The sequence below is a fragment of the Hippocampus comes genome, unplaced genomic scaffold (genome assembly GCF_001891065.2).
Source record: "Hippocampus comes isolate QL1 unplaced genomic scaffold, H_comes_QL1_v1.1 scaffold159, whole genome shotgun sequence".
Classification (NCBI taxonomy): Eukaryota; Metazoa; Chordata; class Actinopteri; order Syngnathiformes; family Syngnathidae; genus Hippocampus; species Hippocampus comes.
The window spans coordinates 1,192,989-1,210,870 of record NW_017805742.1 but is presented as its reverse complement, the minus strand read 5'-3'; the positions used below and the strand labels follow the sequence as shown (position 1 = coordinate 1,210,870).

Sequence of the window (17,882 nt, the reverse complement as noted above, 5' to 3'; positions counted from 1 at the left end):
CACACGCACACACACACACACACACACACACACACACACACACACACACACACACACACACACACACACACACACATATATGACTTGTTTTATGGAAGAGGCCCAAAAATGAGATTGTGGAAAGAAAAGCCATGATGTCATCTACTCGTCTCAGTTCCTTTCTGGGGAAATTCCCACTTGTTATGCCTACTAGTTCTGACAAAATGTCCTGTTGCCTTGTGGTGGTTGAGTTTCCCATGCGCAGCCTGCCGAGACTCCATCAGAGTGTGTGTGTGTGTGTACGTGTGTGAGCCAGAGAGGGTACACTCACACATCACCTCACCTCGCTAAACCGCCGCTGACCCGGGCTGGGGAGCCGACACGCAACAGAGGTTGGCACAATGGTGCTTTAATGGGCTGTGTCAATGAACGTGTATCCACAAATGCACAAACACACACACACACACACACACACACACACACACACACACACACACACACACACACACACACTTCTCACTTATTCAACGCACTTACGTGTGTTTTCACAGTTTTATGACTACACTTGTAAAGCAGTAAAATGATGCCGGTGGACGTTCATCATCCCTAATAACTTCCATCACACGTGGCCACAAACAAGCACACAGTAGGAAACACCAAATCCATCGAGTAATTTTTCATGGTTTGATTTCACGTGAACTCAGTTTCACGACTTCACATTTAATCAGCGACATAGACCTGTTGTTTACAAGACGCTTGCCTCCTCCCCTGAGGAGGGTGGGTGGTTGGGGGGAGGCCTGACCTTGAAGCGACCTCTGGGAATGCAGCATCCCGCCTGTCTCGCTGAGAAATGTTATCTCTTCTGATGCTGTACGCACAACACACACACACATGCACACACAGACATGACACTATATTTAAACACAGCCAGCTTTCTTGGACTAGTGCACCTGCATCAATAATATTGAATTTTCCGTCTCACTGCATCTTTTACCTGAACCTGCTGGAGTGTATATTTAGGTATGAAAGAGATAGAGAGAGAGAGAGAGAGAGAGAGAGAGAGAGAGAGAGAGAGAGAGAGAGAGTACGATGGATTTTTGAGATGTTTATTTTTTTGTAGGTCTACATATGATAGATATCACTGGTAAGTTTCACGTTTCTATGTGAAATTGTTTTAGGCGTATGGGAAATCCCCCCCTCCTGGCGATTTCTTAGAATCAGCAAAGTCAGCAAATTTTACTGCCACGCTCCATCCACCAGCAGTGACAAAAACTCAAAACACTTCACAGTTTAGCATTGCCCATCTGCCTGTTAAACAAATCTGGTAGCAATCAGGCTAAATGTCTGTTTTTAAATGAGATTTTGAATTGGATTTAAATGACCCTAAAATGTCTGTTTTGAACCAAAATGGCTGACTCTGTTTCATTCCATTTCATCGGATCCTCAATAATTTTTTTTGTGCCTCTGCTCATGATAGAAATTACTGCTAGATTTCGCATCCCTATGTGAAGCAATTTTTTTCAGTTTGGGAAATCACTTATGCTGGCGGTTTATTTGGGGTACGGTGAATAAAGATGAAACAACTGCACCGCATGCTTGGGCCCCAATGATCTGAGTAGCGTTTACATTCACTCAAATGCGTGAGCGGTATTAATTAATCTACTGAAATGGATTAGAGTCCGCATCCGACTCTGCTAATCGGCCTCAGAATAATTTATAGCGACATTTATTCCGCTGTTGCGCGTGAGTCTTAGAGGCGAGCTTTATCTACATCCAGCCGCCCTCAAAAGCTCCTTTTGTGCGGCCATCCCGCCCCCTTTCGGGGAGCGCTCCCCCCACCCCCCGCCCCCGTTAAATCCCATTAGCGGACTGCAACGACAACACTCCTGCTGCTGCAGTGTCCTCCTTATCTCTCGTCTTCCACACACGTTTGGAGGCAACACTGACAAGCTAGCCCGCGGTAGTGCTGACGATGTTACTTGTTGGTTTGTATGCTACAAGCTAATTTAAAGGCGCCGAGGTAGTTGGGGTGAAAAGTAAAACCCGTCTTCAAACCTTTGGCTGCTCTTTGCCCTTCTGAGGCATTAACCTGATTTTGAATTAGGGAGGTACCTTGTAGCAAAAGCGTAGAAAATAGACGTATGGAGGCACTTGTCTCGAGATGAAAGCTGTAGTACGTTAGCTTGTCACTTTTTTCTTGTATTGCATCTCAGACCAGTTTCTTCAACCTTTATATTGATAATTGAGCTTACAGAGCAAGAACAATCTTGATTTTGAATGATTTCGATGATAATGTCAACAGTAGCTAATGCTAAGGTCAAAGGGAGGGATCTTCCTTGTCATTGCAACCCAAGACACACATTTCAGCCCATCCTCTTCAAGTTTTTCAGGGTTTTTGAACATTCAGAGCAGGAACACTATGAATTTTAAACTTTTGTAGTATACTACAGTAAACAATGTCTTTCTTTGCGTTGGTCAGGGATCACGAAGCTTTGTCTAATCCTGCGTCTACCCAGACAGACAGATTAGCTTTGTCACCGCGGCGAGGAATTAGAACAGTAGTGGTGTTGGAGACGCTCAGCGGGGCGTCTAAGTGAACATACGCGAGCCGGCTTGGTCGTGTGACCCACTGTGTCTTCGCTAAACATTTTGTTTTCTCTTGGAAATTAAATTGGACCTTTGGAAGGCATGATGTTGATGGATGGATAGATAACAATGGGTGTAGAAGCCTGAATGGATGTGAATGAATAGATGCTGGGTGAATTAATGTTCCTCTGGATGGATTGGAACTGGGAAGTCAATTCCTTGTGTGTTTTTTTTTGCATGGGGAAAAGTACGTCGCAGGCCCCACGCAGTTTGAGTTCATGTTTTGGTCGTGTTGCTAGGTGGACGTTTCCTCCCTGCCGCAGAGCCACTGACTGAGTCAAGGTTTATTTTTGATGTATTTATTTTTTGGATGACGAACTGGGGCCTAACCCTTCTGTTGGAAGTTTAACCAATCTAAGACATGAGTGAAGAAGTATTCACGTTATTGTCATTCACACTTTTTTACATGCATATTCATGAGGTTTTCGAGGTGTCGGAAATGGCCTTCAGAGGAACTAAACCTAATAGTAAAAAGAAAAAAAATAGTCATCCAGATGTTCCTCACTAGGCCTGAAAGAAGGTTTGAACACGATGATGCAGGCTCAGGCCATGGTCACAGTCTCATCTCTGGTTCGCATTAAATACATGAAAGACTTTCATCCATCATCAGACGTTGACTTGACGACGGAAATGTTTAATGTTACGCAAGCTTCTCGGCGAGGATTAATGCTCTGGTGCCTCCCGTCTTTTACAGGATTATTATTGATAAAATCTCAAGCGGATCTCCGTTCCTGAGTGTCATCTATTGCGCTCATTTCCTCCAGTCAATACCGGACTAAGAATCTAATGCGTTGGTTTGTTATGAAAAGTCCTGATTCACTCTGTTTTTTTTTTGTTTTTTGGGGGGTGTTTTGCAGACTGCATTGAGGCGACGAGGGAGCTCATTTAAGGACAAGAAATCCACCAGCCAGGTATATGTAAAACAATTACATAAAATATTTGATTTTATTTATCAAATTAAATTCATGTTAAGTTTTAATTCATTTACTGAGTTTCATGTTATTTATTTTAATTTGTTCATAATTTTGTTTTTTTAAACATATGGACTTTATAATCATAATAATAATAATTATTATTATTATAAATTTTATATTTTGTATATTATTTATGTATTTATTTATTATTATTGATACATATTTTCACTTATAGATTGTACCCGAGGAGAAGTCAGCAAATTCCCTGATTTCTGAGCTTGTATTAGAAACATAACAAGTTTAACACTTGACACTTAGGGCCCTATTTTCTTGCAAATCGGGTATTATTTTGGTGCCCAGCATAAGTCTAGCGGAAAGTGTGTATGTATGGGTGGTGTTTTCTCTCTTTGGGTATTTTTGTAGACGGGCACAGGTAGAAAGGGGAGTTTGCGCCATTTCAGTCACCAAATTGCCAAGTGTGCTGGGAGTGTATCTAAATAAAAATTCTTATTATTATTTTAAAAAGCTCAATCTTGTGCTGCAGCTTTTCTCCAGAAATTTTGTGGGTTCTCTGTCTGAAAGAGGTACAGTATAGATTTAAAATATGTCTATATAAGTCTAATTAAGAGTTTCTCGCCACTAGGATGACAGCGCTGACCTCAGGTGCCAGCTCCAATTCGCCAAGGAGGAGTCCGGCCTGATGCGTAAAAAAATGGCTAAGCTGGGCCGTGAGAAAGATGAACTGGAACAGGAACTACAGAAGTACAAGTCGGTCTACGGAGACGTGGACAGTCCCCTTCCCCTGGCTGAGTGCTCCGGCGGTGGCCCTCATTCCACCCGCGAGGCGGAGCTGCGACTGCGCCTCAAACTGGTGGAGGAGGAGGCTAACATTCTGGGAAGGAAGATCGTGGAGTTGGAGGTTGAAAACCGCAGCCTGCGGGCCGAAAACGATGACATCCGTTGCCAGTACGAACGAGACTGCTTCGGTAGGGAGCCTTTCTCGAGCATGCCCTCATCACCCTATGGCGGTGATGTGCTCGAGTCAGCCGGGGAGCTCCGCCGACACCTCCAGTTCGTAGAGGAGGAAGCGGAACTGTTGCGTCGCTCCATCTCAGAGATTGAGGACCACAACAGGCAGCTTACTTCAGAGCTCAACCGCTTCAAGTTCAGTTCCGGGCTGGTAGGCGAGGACGGAGGGGAAGGAGGACTATTTAAACCCGCTAATGGCTCCAGTGGAGGGATGATGATGGAGGAGCTGAAATCAGCCAGGATGCAGATTAACGACCTGAGCGGAAAAGTGATGAAGCTTCAATACGAGAACCGAGTTCTCCTGTCCAACGTCCAGCGTTGCGACCTGGCAGCGCACCTGGGCCTGAGAACTGGTAGTCCACGAGACAGCGATGCAGACAGTGACGCCGGCCGCCGGGAAGTAGCCGAAGACGTGGAAGCAGGGCGACTCCTTCTACTCCAACCCAAGAGGGAGGGCCCCATCGGCGGGGAGAGCGACTCTGAAGACCTCTTTGAGAAAACCACCACCACCTCGGGGTTTGGAAGTATCCGACCGTCGGATGGCATCGACCTTAGCGCCGGAGAACTTGCCAACCGCCGCCGGGAGGAACGAGAATCCTTTGCCAATGTGAAAAGAGAGGCAGATCGACTCGGCAAATCTGTGGACCGTCTGATCACTGACACGGACAGTCTGATCCTGGAAGGGAGGCTTCTGGTGACGATAGCGGAGGGTTCTCAGGGAGGAGGTGACTCCCAAGTCCTGGACACCATCAATACCCGCATGAAGGCTTTCCGCACCGAGCTGCACATCTTCGTGGAGAAGCTGGATGGATTGAGGGAGAGAACAGATGACCTGTCCCCGATGCCAAACCTCACAGAGTCCAGCAGCTTCCTATCCACCGTCACTTCCATGTCCCGGGATTCTCCCATCGGCAATTTTGGGAGAGACCTGATGACGGACATCCAGGTAATTTCAGTTCGGTATAGTGTACCATTTCTGTATTGTTGGCTTTGACCTTGCCTTAGGACATGGCATTATTGTCTCAGGGGGGTACCCCACTTCTCACCCAAAGTCAGATGGGTTTAGGTTCCAGCTTACCCGTGAACCTTACACAAAATAAGGTCAATCAAGTCCAATTTTCATTGGACTGCGATTGTTTTAAATATTTACTTTTTACGTTAAATTGAGATTTTATGATTCCATTATGTTTTGTTAATACTGCTGTCGTTGTAAATGACTCCTCTCAAATATCTGCTTTATGTCGATTTAACAACCTACCTTTCAGTGTCCATACATTAGATGTCCATTTCCGTCCAAATCAAGGGAGATCTAAGTGGTTGTCTGGCATCAGGCCACCAGAATCCCACATAAAGTTGAGGGTAACCTTAGAAGTCATAATAAATGAATAAAAATATGGGCTACTTGGTGGAAAGAGGGTTCTTAGCCAGGTGGTGAGATGGTACTTTTTGCATTGTTGTGTTTATTACTTGTCAAAGTTTGATCATTTTGAGGATTCGCCATGGTAAAAGGGGGTCCATTCAGTTAACTTCGAGGTCTTCAGAAGAATCATGTTTAGAAGCCTGTTGGGAGCCACCCAGCTCTACCACACTGGCACCGCCTACCATCTGCCCCGCCTCCGCTATCACGTCCTGCCGCCGCCACATCGCCATCTACATCTCCATGCACATGCTCCCCATAGAGCGCCGCCTCGCTTGCCGCCCGCACGCACGCACTGCCTGCCCACTTGGCCGCGATCCGAGCGTCTTTTCACTTGAGTGCATGGTGGATCGCTTCCGAACAGTCCTGCCTCTTATCTCTGTGGCTTAATGGGCGTCACTGTTTTGTGTTTGTACGTTGTCACCAAGGAGACAAACATCACGTTGTGTGTTGGCAAAGAAAAAAGGCTCTAAAGCAGGACTGCATGATGAAGGGAGCTTGTTGGCTTTCCGAATGTTTTCCAACCGCCCAGGCCGAGAAGGGAAGCTGCCTTCATACCCTCCCACTCCTCGTCCTCCTCTTCCTGCACAGCTCACTGGCTGAGTCCCGGTGGAGCTGGGTGGATTCTGCACTCGCAGCTCTCACAAGTTTGAAACATTCAGGCCTTTTGTCAGCCTGACCTCTGCCAGGGTTGAAGAAAAGAGGGGTGGGGAATCACCATATTTATCTGCTTGTTTGTCCAGTCATACCTTAGCAGGGCACTTTTTTGTTTAAAAAGGACTCAAAACAACGGGATGGTATCATTTTCTTTTTGAAGAGGGGGGGACAAACAATTCCGTGATGAGTCAAATAACAAAAAAAGAAGACAAACCCTTCAAACAAAGGTGAAGTCACTGGAATATTTGTGTTTGGCTAGCACACAGGCTATGTCCTGGTTCATGGAGAATGATGTAAGGACATATGACGTGACCATTTATTTTCTCATGTTGGAGAGGGTACTGATCCACCCTCAAAAGTCAAAAAGAGACCATTTAAAGTTGTGGAGTCAATTAAGTTTGTGCTTTCTTGTCCCTCTGTTTATTAGCTTGCAGACTTCTTCCTGGTTCGTGGACATTGGACACTCCCATTTGTTTTGTGGGGGGAGATAGGGCGTTTTTTTTTAATTGTGACTCTAATGTCAAAAAAAATGAAAATGAATGGAATCATAAATCAGCGTATTTTTGGGCTTGGTTGTCTGTCTATTTGCCAGCTAGCGGACTACTTTCTGATTCACAGAGAATGACTGAAACAGAGTTAAGATTCTACCATTTGTCTCCTGCTGTAGGACAGACGATTCTATCGTGACTCAAATATCAAAGATAGAAGCTAGGAGGAGCTAAGTTAGCTAGGAGGCTACTTCCTGGTTCAACGAGCATAACATCATATGATAGGAGGGAAATGTTGGTTCTTGGGCAGGGGTAATGCTTCCATAGTGACTCAAACATCAAAAACAGAATGAATTCATCAAAGTGAAAAAAGTAGGGTCGATTCATTTGTCAGCTAGCAAGCCTACTTTTTGATTCAACACGATTTTTGACACATCCACTCATGGTACAGCAAACCTCCTAAAATGTTTAGAATGACTTATTTGAATAGTTTAAAGTGAAATATACCACAAAATAAATGGTTGACAGATTATTTGATTTAAAAAATAATAATAAATGCACCAGTAATGTCAGGGTGCTGGCATGTATACTTGTTGGAAGCTGTAAAATAAAAACAATCTTTACTTTCTTATTAAGGCTTGGGAAAATATTCCATGAAGCTTTTTAGGCTGCTATCACGGAACTCCATCAGATTCAGTGGGGAAGTTAATACCGTTCACAGCCATTCTAATTTTCAAAGAGACTCATTTTGAGAATGAATGTTCTCTTACGTTCTCAGGAAGACCATACTTGGCGAATTCACAAGACCGTACTCGCCATTTATCAAATTGAGAAAAGGCCTCTCTCTTTAGTTTGGCACTTATTGCACCCTTTTTTGAGCATCTGGGAGGGAGCAACTGAACAGCTGCAAACTTTCTGAAAAAATGAGTTTGCGAATGGTGAATGCTGGCTCCCTGGGGGGTTAATGAAATTTAAGTTGTGTCAAGAATGTTTTTTTCCATTCTAAATACCATGGTGGCGCTTTTTAAAATGAAACCTGCAAAACAAGTTGACTTTAACGCTATCTCTCTGCTTTGTACAATACACAAGCATGTTGAGCGGCCATTTTGTTGTTCCTGACCACCTTTATTGGCGGGCTCGCTTGTCGCACTGCACCTTTTTTTGCCATGGTTATTTCTCAAGCCAGCTGCTTTGGTTTGGACTCACGTGTCCGTCATTGCATGCGCTTCATAATGAGTCTTCTGCATTCTTTCCACCCCGAACCACCTTAAATTCCCCGTCCTTCTCACCCGCCCCCTTCCTCCTTCAGATGTTCCAGCCCGTCATTTTGTTCATCCTCATTCTTATCCTGTTCTCATCTCTGTCATACGCCATCATCTTTAAGTTGGTCTTCCTCTTTGCGCTCTTTTTTCTACTCTAGTCCGTTTGTTGTCTTTTTAGTTGCCCCCAGTTTGCCCTTTTCGCTCTTGTTCATCAGCCATTCACTGTTTTTTTTCTTTCTGTGTCCCGCTGGAGGTCTTTCTTCCTCACCCGCTTTGTTGTCCTCTTGTCTTTTTTGTCCACTTGCCACATCACCACAATCTCCTCCACCACCCCCTTCCATACCCTCCTGTACACTTCCCGGACCCCCACCCACTCCTCCTCACTCACAGTCCGGTCAGAGGGATGAGCTGGAGTGGCGCGTAGGACAGGAGCGAGGCGTGGAGCCCTACAACCAGAGCAGGGGAGGTGCTGCGGGACTCGCTAGGTACCACAGACCACTGGTTTTAAGAACAGAGGTCAGTGCCCCCCCCCCCCACTTGATCCCCTCTACCTCCTCTATCCCTTCCCTTTCTACCTGTGAGACTGTGTGAGAACTTGGACCCCTGTTACTATTTTCTCAATAACCCATCAAATTCAAATCAAAGAAATATATTTTTTAAATTCTCTCCCAAATGTATTTTAAAAGCATTTGTATTTTAAAAAAACAAAACAAATATATATATATAATTTTTTTTTTTGTCTCAAACATTTACATTTATATAAAAATAAATTGTATAATTAGGCGCCTTTAATTACAGGTATATCATTGATTTTTAGAATATACATTCCTAAAAATACACACACATATTTTGTTTAAAAAAAAAAGATTTAAAACATCAAATTTTAGAAGTACAGCTATCATCTATTATTACTGTGGTTAAATGCATTTATAGAAATTAAGGCCTGCCCCCCCAACCCCGCCCCAATAAATGTCTTATCACGAATGGACACCTCGTACGTTCCACAGTTAAGTTAATAACATACGCCTGGGCCACCATGTTAAAATATGATAATGTGTGGACCTAAAAATATGAATATGACATTAAAAAAGACAATTAAATGTAACATTTAAATGGGTTTCTGAAAACTGGATTATTTATATTCCTCTTTGTCTAGTGACTCACCGTTCTTCATCAGAAGCTCAATCACCTTTTTACAGTGTCAGTTCACTTCAAGAGTACAATAGGGTCACCGTGATGTAACAATTACAGCACATCTGCGTGCGCTTCTTCCGTAATCCGAGAGGTGGAGAGGGATTGAGTTCGGGATTAGTGCTGATCTTGTGTGGCCGACGTTTGACCGACACACCAGCTCAAATTGTGGCGTTTCCAAACCTCAAACCTGAGGATCATTATTCTTAATTCGCCTGTTATGTCTGTTTCTTTGCTGCAGAAAAAAAAAATGCCACGGATCATCGTGACCTGCTGCATGTTTCCAGTTAACCCCCCACCCACCCACAAAAAAAGACACATTTGCACAAATCTGCACATGGTGTGTTAAATTTGGGTGAAATCAAGTGTCTTGTGTTAAAATGTTCATTAAAACTTTCAAATATTGAAAACAGGTCAAGTTTAACTGCAACAACAGAAGAGTTGAAGGTCTTTCTCAAAATGTTAGGCGTAGTCACATGTAATAAACATCTCACTTTTGTTTGCATGCAGCTGCGGGAGGCGCCTGCTCTTGACGTCCAGCTTCGTCTCGATCATGACCGACGGATGAGAGTCGCGACGGATGAACGGGACATTCCGGTTGTCTCGCTGCCACAGGTATGAGCATTTGCGACATGAAAAAAAAAAGTATTAGCAGCACTCCGTAGGCTTGTGTCCCTCCAATTTTACATTCGGTTACTTATTTTTCTTCCTAGCGTATGCGCTGACATTAGATTCCATTTGCAGTCAGTTGCTAACCAAAACAGCAGCACCTAATGCGGCATGCAAAGTCTTGAGTCTGTAAGAAGCGTGAATGAAGAGAGGAGAATACAAAGAGTCTGTTAGACTTGAGTCGAGTATGAACTCGTTATTTAGCAGTATCAAAAATGATCTTACATCATGTGGAGCCATTAGCAGGTAGCCAATGCCCATTAGCAGTTAGCTTTTATCAGTTCGGCGTCCCCTTGTCTTTAGCAATAAGCGGTGTTCCAGTTGACAGTGACTATGTATCACTGTAGTTCTTTTTCTTATATGTATACGTATATGTTGAAATGCGATATTTTGATCACGGTGTCCATTCTCTTTGTTTTCGTAGGAGGACGAGGGCTTGCATCCGGAGCCCCAGCGCCCGCGTCTGGAGCTGCCAGGCCTCCTGCAGGCTCCGGAGGTTTGCTGGGCTCAGGAGCGATCTGCACTACAGCAAGAAGTTCGCCTCTTCCAACGCAATACGGCCATCTTCTACATGAAGCTCAAGTCCATCCTGGCACGTTGGAGGCTTGGAAGCAGGGACGGCGCGATGCCCGACGACGGCGCGCAGCCGGAGGTGAGCCGCCTGAACATTATTTGGCAGGAAGTGTGACAGCAGGAATTGTATGGTGGCGATTAACTCAACTCACTTCAAAAAACTTGAAAGGAAAAAAAAAAAGGTTGTTCATACCTTATTAAATTTTTTTTGTAATCCGCAGTAGAACATGGGTTGGTTTCACCCCCACGTCACCTATTTCGGACTTTAAAAAAAAAGAAAACAAGCTTTATGAAAAGGTGTTACCGGTGCTCCTCATTGAGGACAATTGACGTCAATGATGCTCAAAGAGTTACTATGCATATTGCATTTTTTTGGGGGGCTGTGGGGGTGGAATGCTGGAACCGATTAGTGGCGTTTCTGTTTATTTCAATGGGAATAGATAATTTGGGTTATGAGTAAATTGTATCTCAAGGGACCATTGTGCTTTTAGTGTAATGCCCTCACAAGTAAAGGGAGAGCCGCAGTCTTAGCAATTGGTGTGTTAGGCATGCTGGGTCTGTAGAAACAATTTTGCGGGATTATTCTGGTGTTGTGAACATTTTTGTGATATTTATTCATCCATGCAGGTAGAGAAGTCAGAGGGTGTCTCTGAGCTGGGTGGGATGATGCAGCAAGTGGAAGCCGAAGGGGGGTCTGCTCTCCCGTCAGTGTCACCCAGTGGACATCTGCAGTACCAGCATCAGGTAATCCCAAAAACTGGACTGTGGACCAAATCGATGGAAAATAAAGACCAAAATCCTGAAACAAAGATCTAAATTTCCCACAAAAACAGGACGAGATGGAACAAAGTTGTCGATCGCTAGCTAACCACCCAAGTCTGTTTTGTTTTTTACTTATATATTTCCTGTAGGTTTTTTTTAAAAGTCAGATGTATATATTTTTGGACCTGTGGCGTCGTCTAAAGAAATGAAATTAATCAAGACACTAATTAAATTGGTTTTGAAAAATAGAGGATAAGTAGTTTGGATAATGGAGGGACGATTTTAAAACTGGAAAGTTTTAATGATCATCTGTTTCTTTTTGCAGATACACACACAATCATTAACCATGCTAAAATGTTCCTTAAAAATGTAGTTGTTTTTTTTTTTTTTTTTTTTAATTATTATTACTGACACCCAACATGTTTGTAGTTTGGGGAGAACCGGCGAATGCTGCAGGCGCTGCGTACCCTGCTGGAGCAGTTTCGGGAGGAACTTCGCGAGGAAGAGGCGCGGCGCTGCCAACTGCAACAGGCCTACGCGAACGACAAAGCCACCTGGGAGGTGAAATGGGCCGAAATGAAGTGCCAGCTCGCTCAGGTACGCGCAGATGGCCTCTCAGCCGGGCTCGACCATAAAGCGACCGAATGTGACGAGAAAACCCCTGACCATGTTGTCATTGTGGAGTAGGAGCGTAATTGAATAATTTATGATACTGTAATGATAACCATTTTATATTTCTTAAAACATAATTATGATATTTTTTTCTTAATCATGATTTACACTCTTTATTTGGCCACATTATTGTATTGTGCAAATGGCCCATTGTAGGACACTGAACCATTTTCCATACCCGTAGCTCTCTCTCTAGTGATGATTTACATGATGTCGCATTTGAGGACATCATGTAAAAAGTACAAAAAAAAAACAGCTTTTCTGAGCGCTTGCGTGATAATATGCAGCAATGTGAACCAATTAAGCATTTTTTTTCTGGGGGATTTTAGGAGGGTGATTATCCAACTGGGCTCGCTTATAATCTGTGCGGTTTTACAGACTCCGTATCCTTCCACGGAGCCGCGTTGAGGTCAACAAGCGCGTGGGAGCTAATTGACTTAGCCCGCTCGAGTAACATCCTGCTCTCTGTTCTGCTGGCCTGCACAGTATTAACAGTTTCGTTGTCAGCGGTCGACTTAAGGCACACATGGGTGTTAGTCACATATCATGTAATTCCCTTTGTTTGATGTTTAGTTTGACAAACTTCAAATGAGAGTACCACTCAACAGTTTGAGGTGCCTTTTTAAAAATAAAAAAAATTGTTGCAAAAAATTGGCCGAACAACAGCTTGCTTCTGGAAAAACTGATAAATTGGACACCAGCGCAGATCTAACTAATCGCACACTGAAGGCGTGCGCCCCAGTTTGTGAAGGCCCGCTTTATATTTATCATAATCTGGTGGTAGCGGAACGAGTACAACAGTTGAGTAATAACCATGTGTGTCGCGCAGGTGGAGGAGGAAGCACGAGGAAGAACGCGAGGCCAGGCTCAGGGGCTCGAAAGTGTAACGTCATCCCGAGACCCCGAGTGGGCCCTGAAGCAGGAGCGCGAGGAGCACCGCCGCCTGTTGGCCGAAAGCCACAACACCTCGCTGGACCTCCGCTGGAGGCTGCAGCACGGCGAGAAGCGATGGAGTCGCGAGAGGGCCGAGCTGCTGGAACATTTTGAGCGGCAGAGGCTGGAGTGGGATGGCGGTACCCGCGAGCTCCATCACAAGATGGAGAGGGTTAGGAGTCATTTTGTTTTTTATTTTCATCCATGCATTACCCGAGTCGCATATCCTCACACTCACAATCCAAAAGCCGCTCCGAAATGTGGAGTTTTATCATATACATTAATTACTAAGGAACATAACAGGAAACAACTGTCAGAAAGAGTTTCAATACTTTTGTCCCTGTGTCAGCTGCAGAGGGAGCTGAACTGCCGGCGAGGCGAAGGCACAGAGGACAGCGGGTCATGCAACGGTGCTCGCTCCCCGCGTTGCCCACGTTCTCCGCAGTCCCCGCGGTCTTCTGCACCCAGCACGGTCCTGCCTGCCCGCTCCCTCTCCGACTCGGACACCTTGCTGGCGGAGCAAGGCGGGGCTGCCGCCGTGAGGCTGAGAAGCCCGACGGAGAGCCCCTTTCTGGATGCTCTTTCTCTGGATCCCCTCGCCAGCTTGGAGGTCCCCCCGCCCTGCAGGCTGGAGAGTGAGAAGCGATTCCCCTGCATGAAGGAGGTAAAAGGTGCAGCTTTGGAGATTGTCCTCAATGTCCGCTCAGTAACTGTAGGTGTGAATGTGCCCTGCGATGAGGTCGCGACCAATTCAGTCAGATTTTCTGCAACCTTAAACAGGATAAAGTGGTGGAAAATGGATGTAGAGATGAAAGACAGACTCTAAATTGTCTGTATGTAACTACTTGGAGATTATGGTCAAAACATTATAAATTAGCCTGATGGGACTCCAACTTCCCTGTGAACATTATTGTATCTTCTTTGTGGCACTCCTGTAATTGACAAGCGGCCAGGCCAGGGTTTGGATTGGGTTGGGCTCTAGTCAGCAGGCCTCACAATATTGAGGAATATTAAGAGTCTGGAACGTGACTGGATGGATTGTGATGGCAATTTTTGTCTTCTAGGCCCTCGATGTGATTTCCGAGAGAGAAGGAGCACCGGATATGTACCCTGATGAAGAGATGAGCGGCGGAAGTTTACTCAGGTGAAATTGCGTCTGCGGATGCAACATTCACATCTAAACAGGATAACCCCACAATAGGATGACTTTGAGTGCATTACAACTCGGAGTAATTTAGAAGACCCTACAAGAAGGGTAATACTTACAGGGGTCCAGGATATTTTTTTTTTTTTCTACTTTACTTCTAAGGTCAAGAAACAAAAATTTCAGGTGGAAATCCATTTTAATTGTTGACACCTTGGTGACCCGAATCATGATGGTTTTGGAATCTTTTTGTGTGTATTGCATCCAGAGCCAAGTCGGTATGCTCCATGAGCGACTTCCAGCGTCTGATGGACAGCTCACCGTTTCTCCCCGACAAGATGCGCCATGGCGAGCGAGGCCAAGACGACGTCACTCCTCCTCTTTCACCAGATGACCTCAAGTACATTGAGGAGTTCAACAATAAGGGCTGGGACTTAGCATCATCCACCGCCGCCACCTTTGCTTATGATGCATGGACCAACAAAACCTCAGACACGCAGGGAGTCGAACCGGTCATGGAGTCCTTCCAACCACCCTCCTGGTTCCTCACGACCAGCGCCAGCCTGACCACCACCAGCACACTTAACAGTCGGGCAGGTGCGGGAGAAGACGCGTATGGGGTCCACATCCTCCACAGCCCCACTAGACCTGGTCCAGAGCCAGACTCTGACCTCCTTTACGCAAAGGGGATCAAGGCGAGAGGCGACGGAGAGGCGGCCGGCGGGTCAGATGAGGTATTCACTGGTGGAAGGTGGCCATGTGGTCTTCTGGAAGCGGGGGGATTAAGGACTTCTCCCAACCAGTCCCCCATTTGCCCCACGGTGGGCTACGCCTCCTCGCTGGAGCTTCAACTCTCTCGGAACATGAGCGATGATATGAAGGAGGTGGCCATTTCGGTGAGGAACGCCATCCGCTCCCCACCGGGGCCCGTGGTCCATGACATAGCCTGCCAAACCAACGGGTTCACCACGCGAGGCACTCAGACCATGCAGACCATCAACGTTGGTCTGCAGACAGACCTGCTGAGGAACCTGACCAACAGCCCCCACCGCTGCCTCACCCCAAAAGGAGGCGGCACCCCCATTTCGTCCCCATCGCGGAATACCAGGAAGGTCCAGTACTCGCCAGTCATCCAGAGTAAGTTTGAGCGGCCCTGCTGCTCGCCAAAGTACGGCTCGCCCAAACTTCAGCGCAAGATGTCCTCATCCAACAAGGCGGAGATGCCCAACACCAGCCGCGCCGCCACCCCTACCACCCCCCAGAAGGGCAACAGCGAGTCGGCGTGGGCGCGCTCCACCACCACCCGGGATAGCCCGGTCCACACCACCATCAACGACGGTCTCTCCAGCCTCTTCAACATCATCGACCACACGCCGGTCGTCTACGACGCCATGCAGAAGTTCAACAAGTCCCCCAGCCGCTCCCGCCCTACAACTGCCGCCGAGCCCAGCGCCGATCCCAGGAGCGCCAGGGGCCGCTCCCCCAGCCCCGTGCAGCTGATAGTGGAGACACAGGGGGACCGCAACGCCGAAGTAGTGAGCATTCGGCAGGACCTGTCGGCGCCCCCGGGTTACACGCTGGCCGAAAACGCCTCCCGCCTCCTCAATAAAAAGCTGCAGGACGAGAGAAGGATGCAGGCAGGAGGAATAGGAAGCAAGATGGCCGACCCAGAGAGAGCACAGCCTGGATGCATGGAGGTAAATAGAGGCCAGAGCCCTTTTTATTTCGGAATAGATGTCAAGGAAATATGTTGAAGTGATATTCTCGTATCTGGTATCTGTGTTTGAGTAGATGGAGATTCTTCTGGGGTTCTTATTTTAGTTTTAGGCCCAACATTTCTATGATCTTTGCTGGGACTTAAGTCTCACTTGAATGGAATGCTGAAACTTCTCCCGACCAAATGAATGTGTCGGCTCAGCCGAGATATGAAAGGGATCATGCTTACAAATGAGTATCACGATTCGTCATAATTAGGGATTAGCCCAAAATGATTTTGATCAAATTGCGGATAATCCCTTTAAGAAGAATCAATCATCACGGATGCATCATGAATTTCTGACCTTGTGGAGTTGTTTTAAACATTTGTTTTAAAGCAGGCAATCAGACTGCCGTTCACACGCAATGACAAAAACTACAATATGTCATGTCAGCATCATCCATCTAACATACAAGCTTCACATTTGATAGCAATCGAACCAAATCGCTCGGCGTTTGTTCTTAAGCTGAGGAAAAGGGTATACTGACCCCAAAGTTGCCACTTTAAAATCCAAATGGCAGATTTCGGGCATGACTTTTGTGTAGATCTACTCATAATCGACGTTGCCATTAAATTTTATGATGCATCAGTGAGACAAGCTTTGGGGCGAAAATCCACTGGATTTATCCTCCTCAGACAGAGGACGGGAAACTCAAGATGGTGTCAGTTCCGCATTGAACAGTATGTTTATTATTGTGCGGTTTGAAGATTTCTAACGCGACTCTTTTACAGCATCATGATTGGCCGTACCTGCGCCAGCGCTTCTGTTGTTATAATCCCAGGTCACCCTCTCGTCTTCCTCCTCAGTTTAACCCCTTCCTGGTTTGTCTATCCCTCCCTCACCCCCCTCCCCTCCCCCGCCCCCTCCCTCTTTGCTCCAGAAGCACACTGTCATACTAACAACTCCATGGGGACTGTAAGTCTCCACGATGTAAGTTCCCTCCTCCTCCGAGCCACATGGAACACCATCCCCATTATGGATCAGTCACCTTGTCAATCATTTGAATGCATGCTTCACAGGGCCACGGGCAGAAAGAGGGCAAAGGTTCACATGTGACATCAGTCCCCCTTTAAAGGACCGTCCGTGCTGGTGTTTTGCTACCATACAACATGGGTCTTAATATGTCCAAATTTGTACTATTATTATTAAACTGCATATGATTTCATGTTTGGGGGGCGAACTGCAACATGTACTACAGTTGTGCCTTCATTCAAGAATTCATTCTGTTACCACGCTTGTAAAACGCATTTTTTATTTCAAATGATCTTTCTCCACCGACAGGGGCACAGCCAGAATTTTTTTTTCAGTCGGGCGGCAAAGGGTGTTTCGACGACTCACTAAAGGGTGGCTGTAGAATGGAGGCGCGCGCACATACACGCACAACTGCGATTTAGCAACTCGGAGATTACGAGATCCGCTTTGGCTATGAAGTCATTACTTATCGTACATCCACAGTCAGGGATTCACTAAATAACACCCACATATAAACCAACCTTGCCCAACACACTTATAATACAAACGGGGGAAAAAGCAACATTTTGCTGAGTTCTAAAGAACCTTGAGATTCTAGAAAAAAAATATATTTTCACAGTATTCTACTTTTTTGTGAAAAGGCTATTTCTTCTTTCTCCAATGAAAAAAGAAAAATGATTCTTCGCAAAATATAACTTTTTTTTTTCCTCTTGAAAAATATCCCCATTTCATTATGTTCCTCCTTTTCTCTGGAAAAATATTTTAGTTTCTTGAGAAATATTCCCCCCGGCAAAAAATCCCCCACCCCTTGAAAAAT

The 17,882-nt window shown here is 45.7% G+C and overlaps 1 protein-coding gene across 1 annotated transcript in view; it reads left to right on the top strand.

The window, feature by feature from the left end:
• The window catches only part of mtcl1 (microtubule crosslinking factor 1), a 37,978-nt gene that overhangs the window by 12,927 nt on the left and 7,169 nt on the right, over positions 1–17,882 (top strand). Inside the window, 12 exon segments of the mRNA XM_019883626.1 lie at positions 3,483–3,536; positions 4,183–5,514; positions 8,777–8,908; positions 10,094–10,198; positions 10,677–10,904; positions 11,453–11,569; positions 12,017–12,184; positions 13,089–13,364; positions 13,542–13,856; positions 14,257–14,336; positions 14,605–15,772; positions 15,774–15,826. Coding sequence (XP_019739185.1) covers positions 3,483–3,536; positions 4,183–5,514; positions 8,777–8,908; positions 10,094–10,198; positions 10,677–10,904; positions 11,453–11,569; positions 12,017–12,184; positions 13,089–13,364; positions 13,542–13,856; positions 14,257–14,336; positions 14,605–15,772; positions 15,774–15,826 — 4,028 coding nt within the window.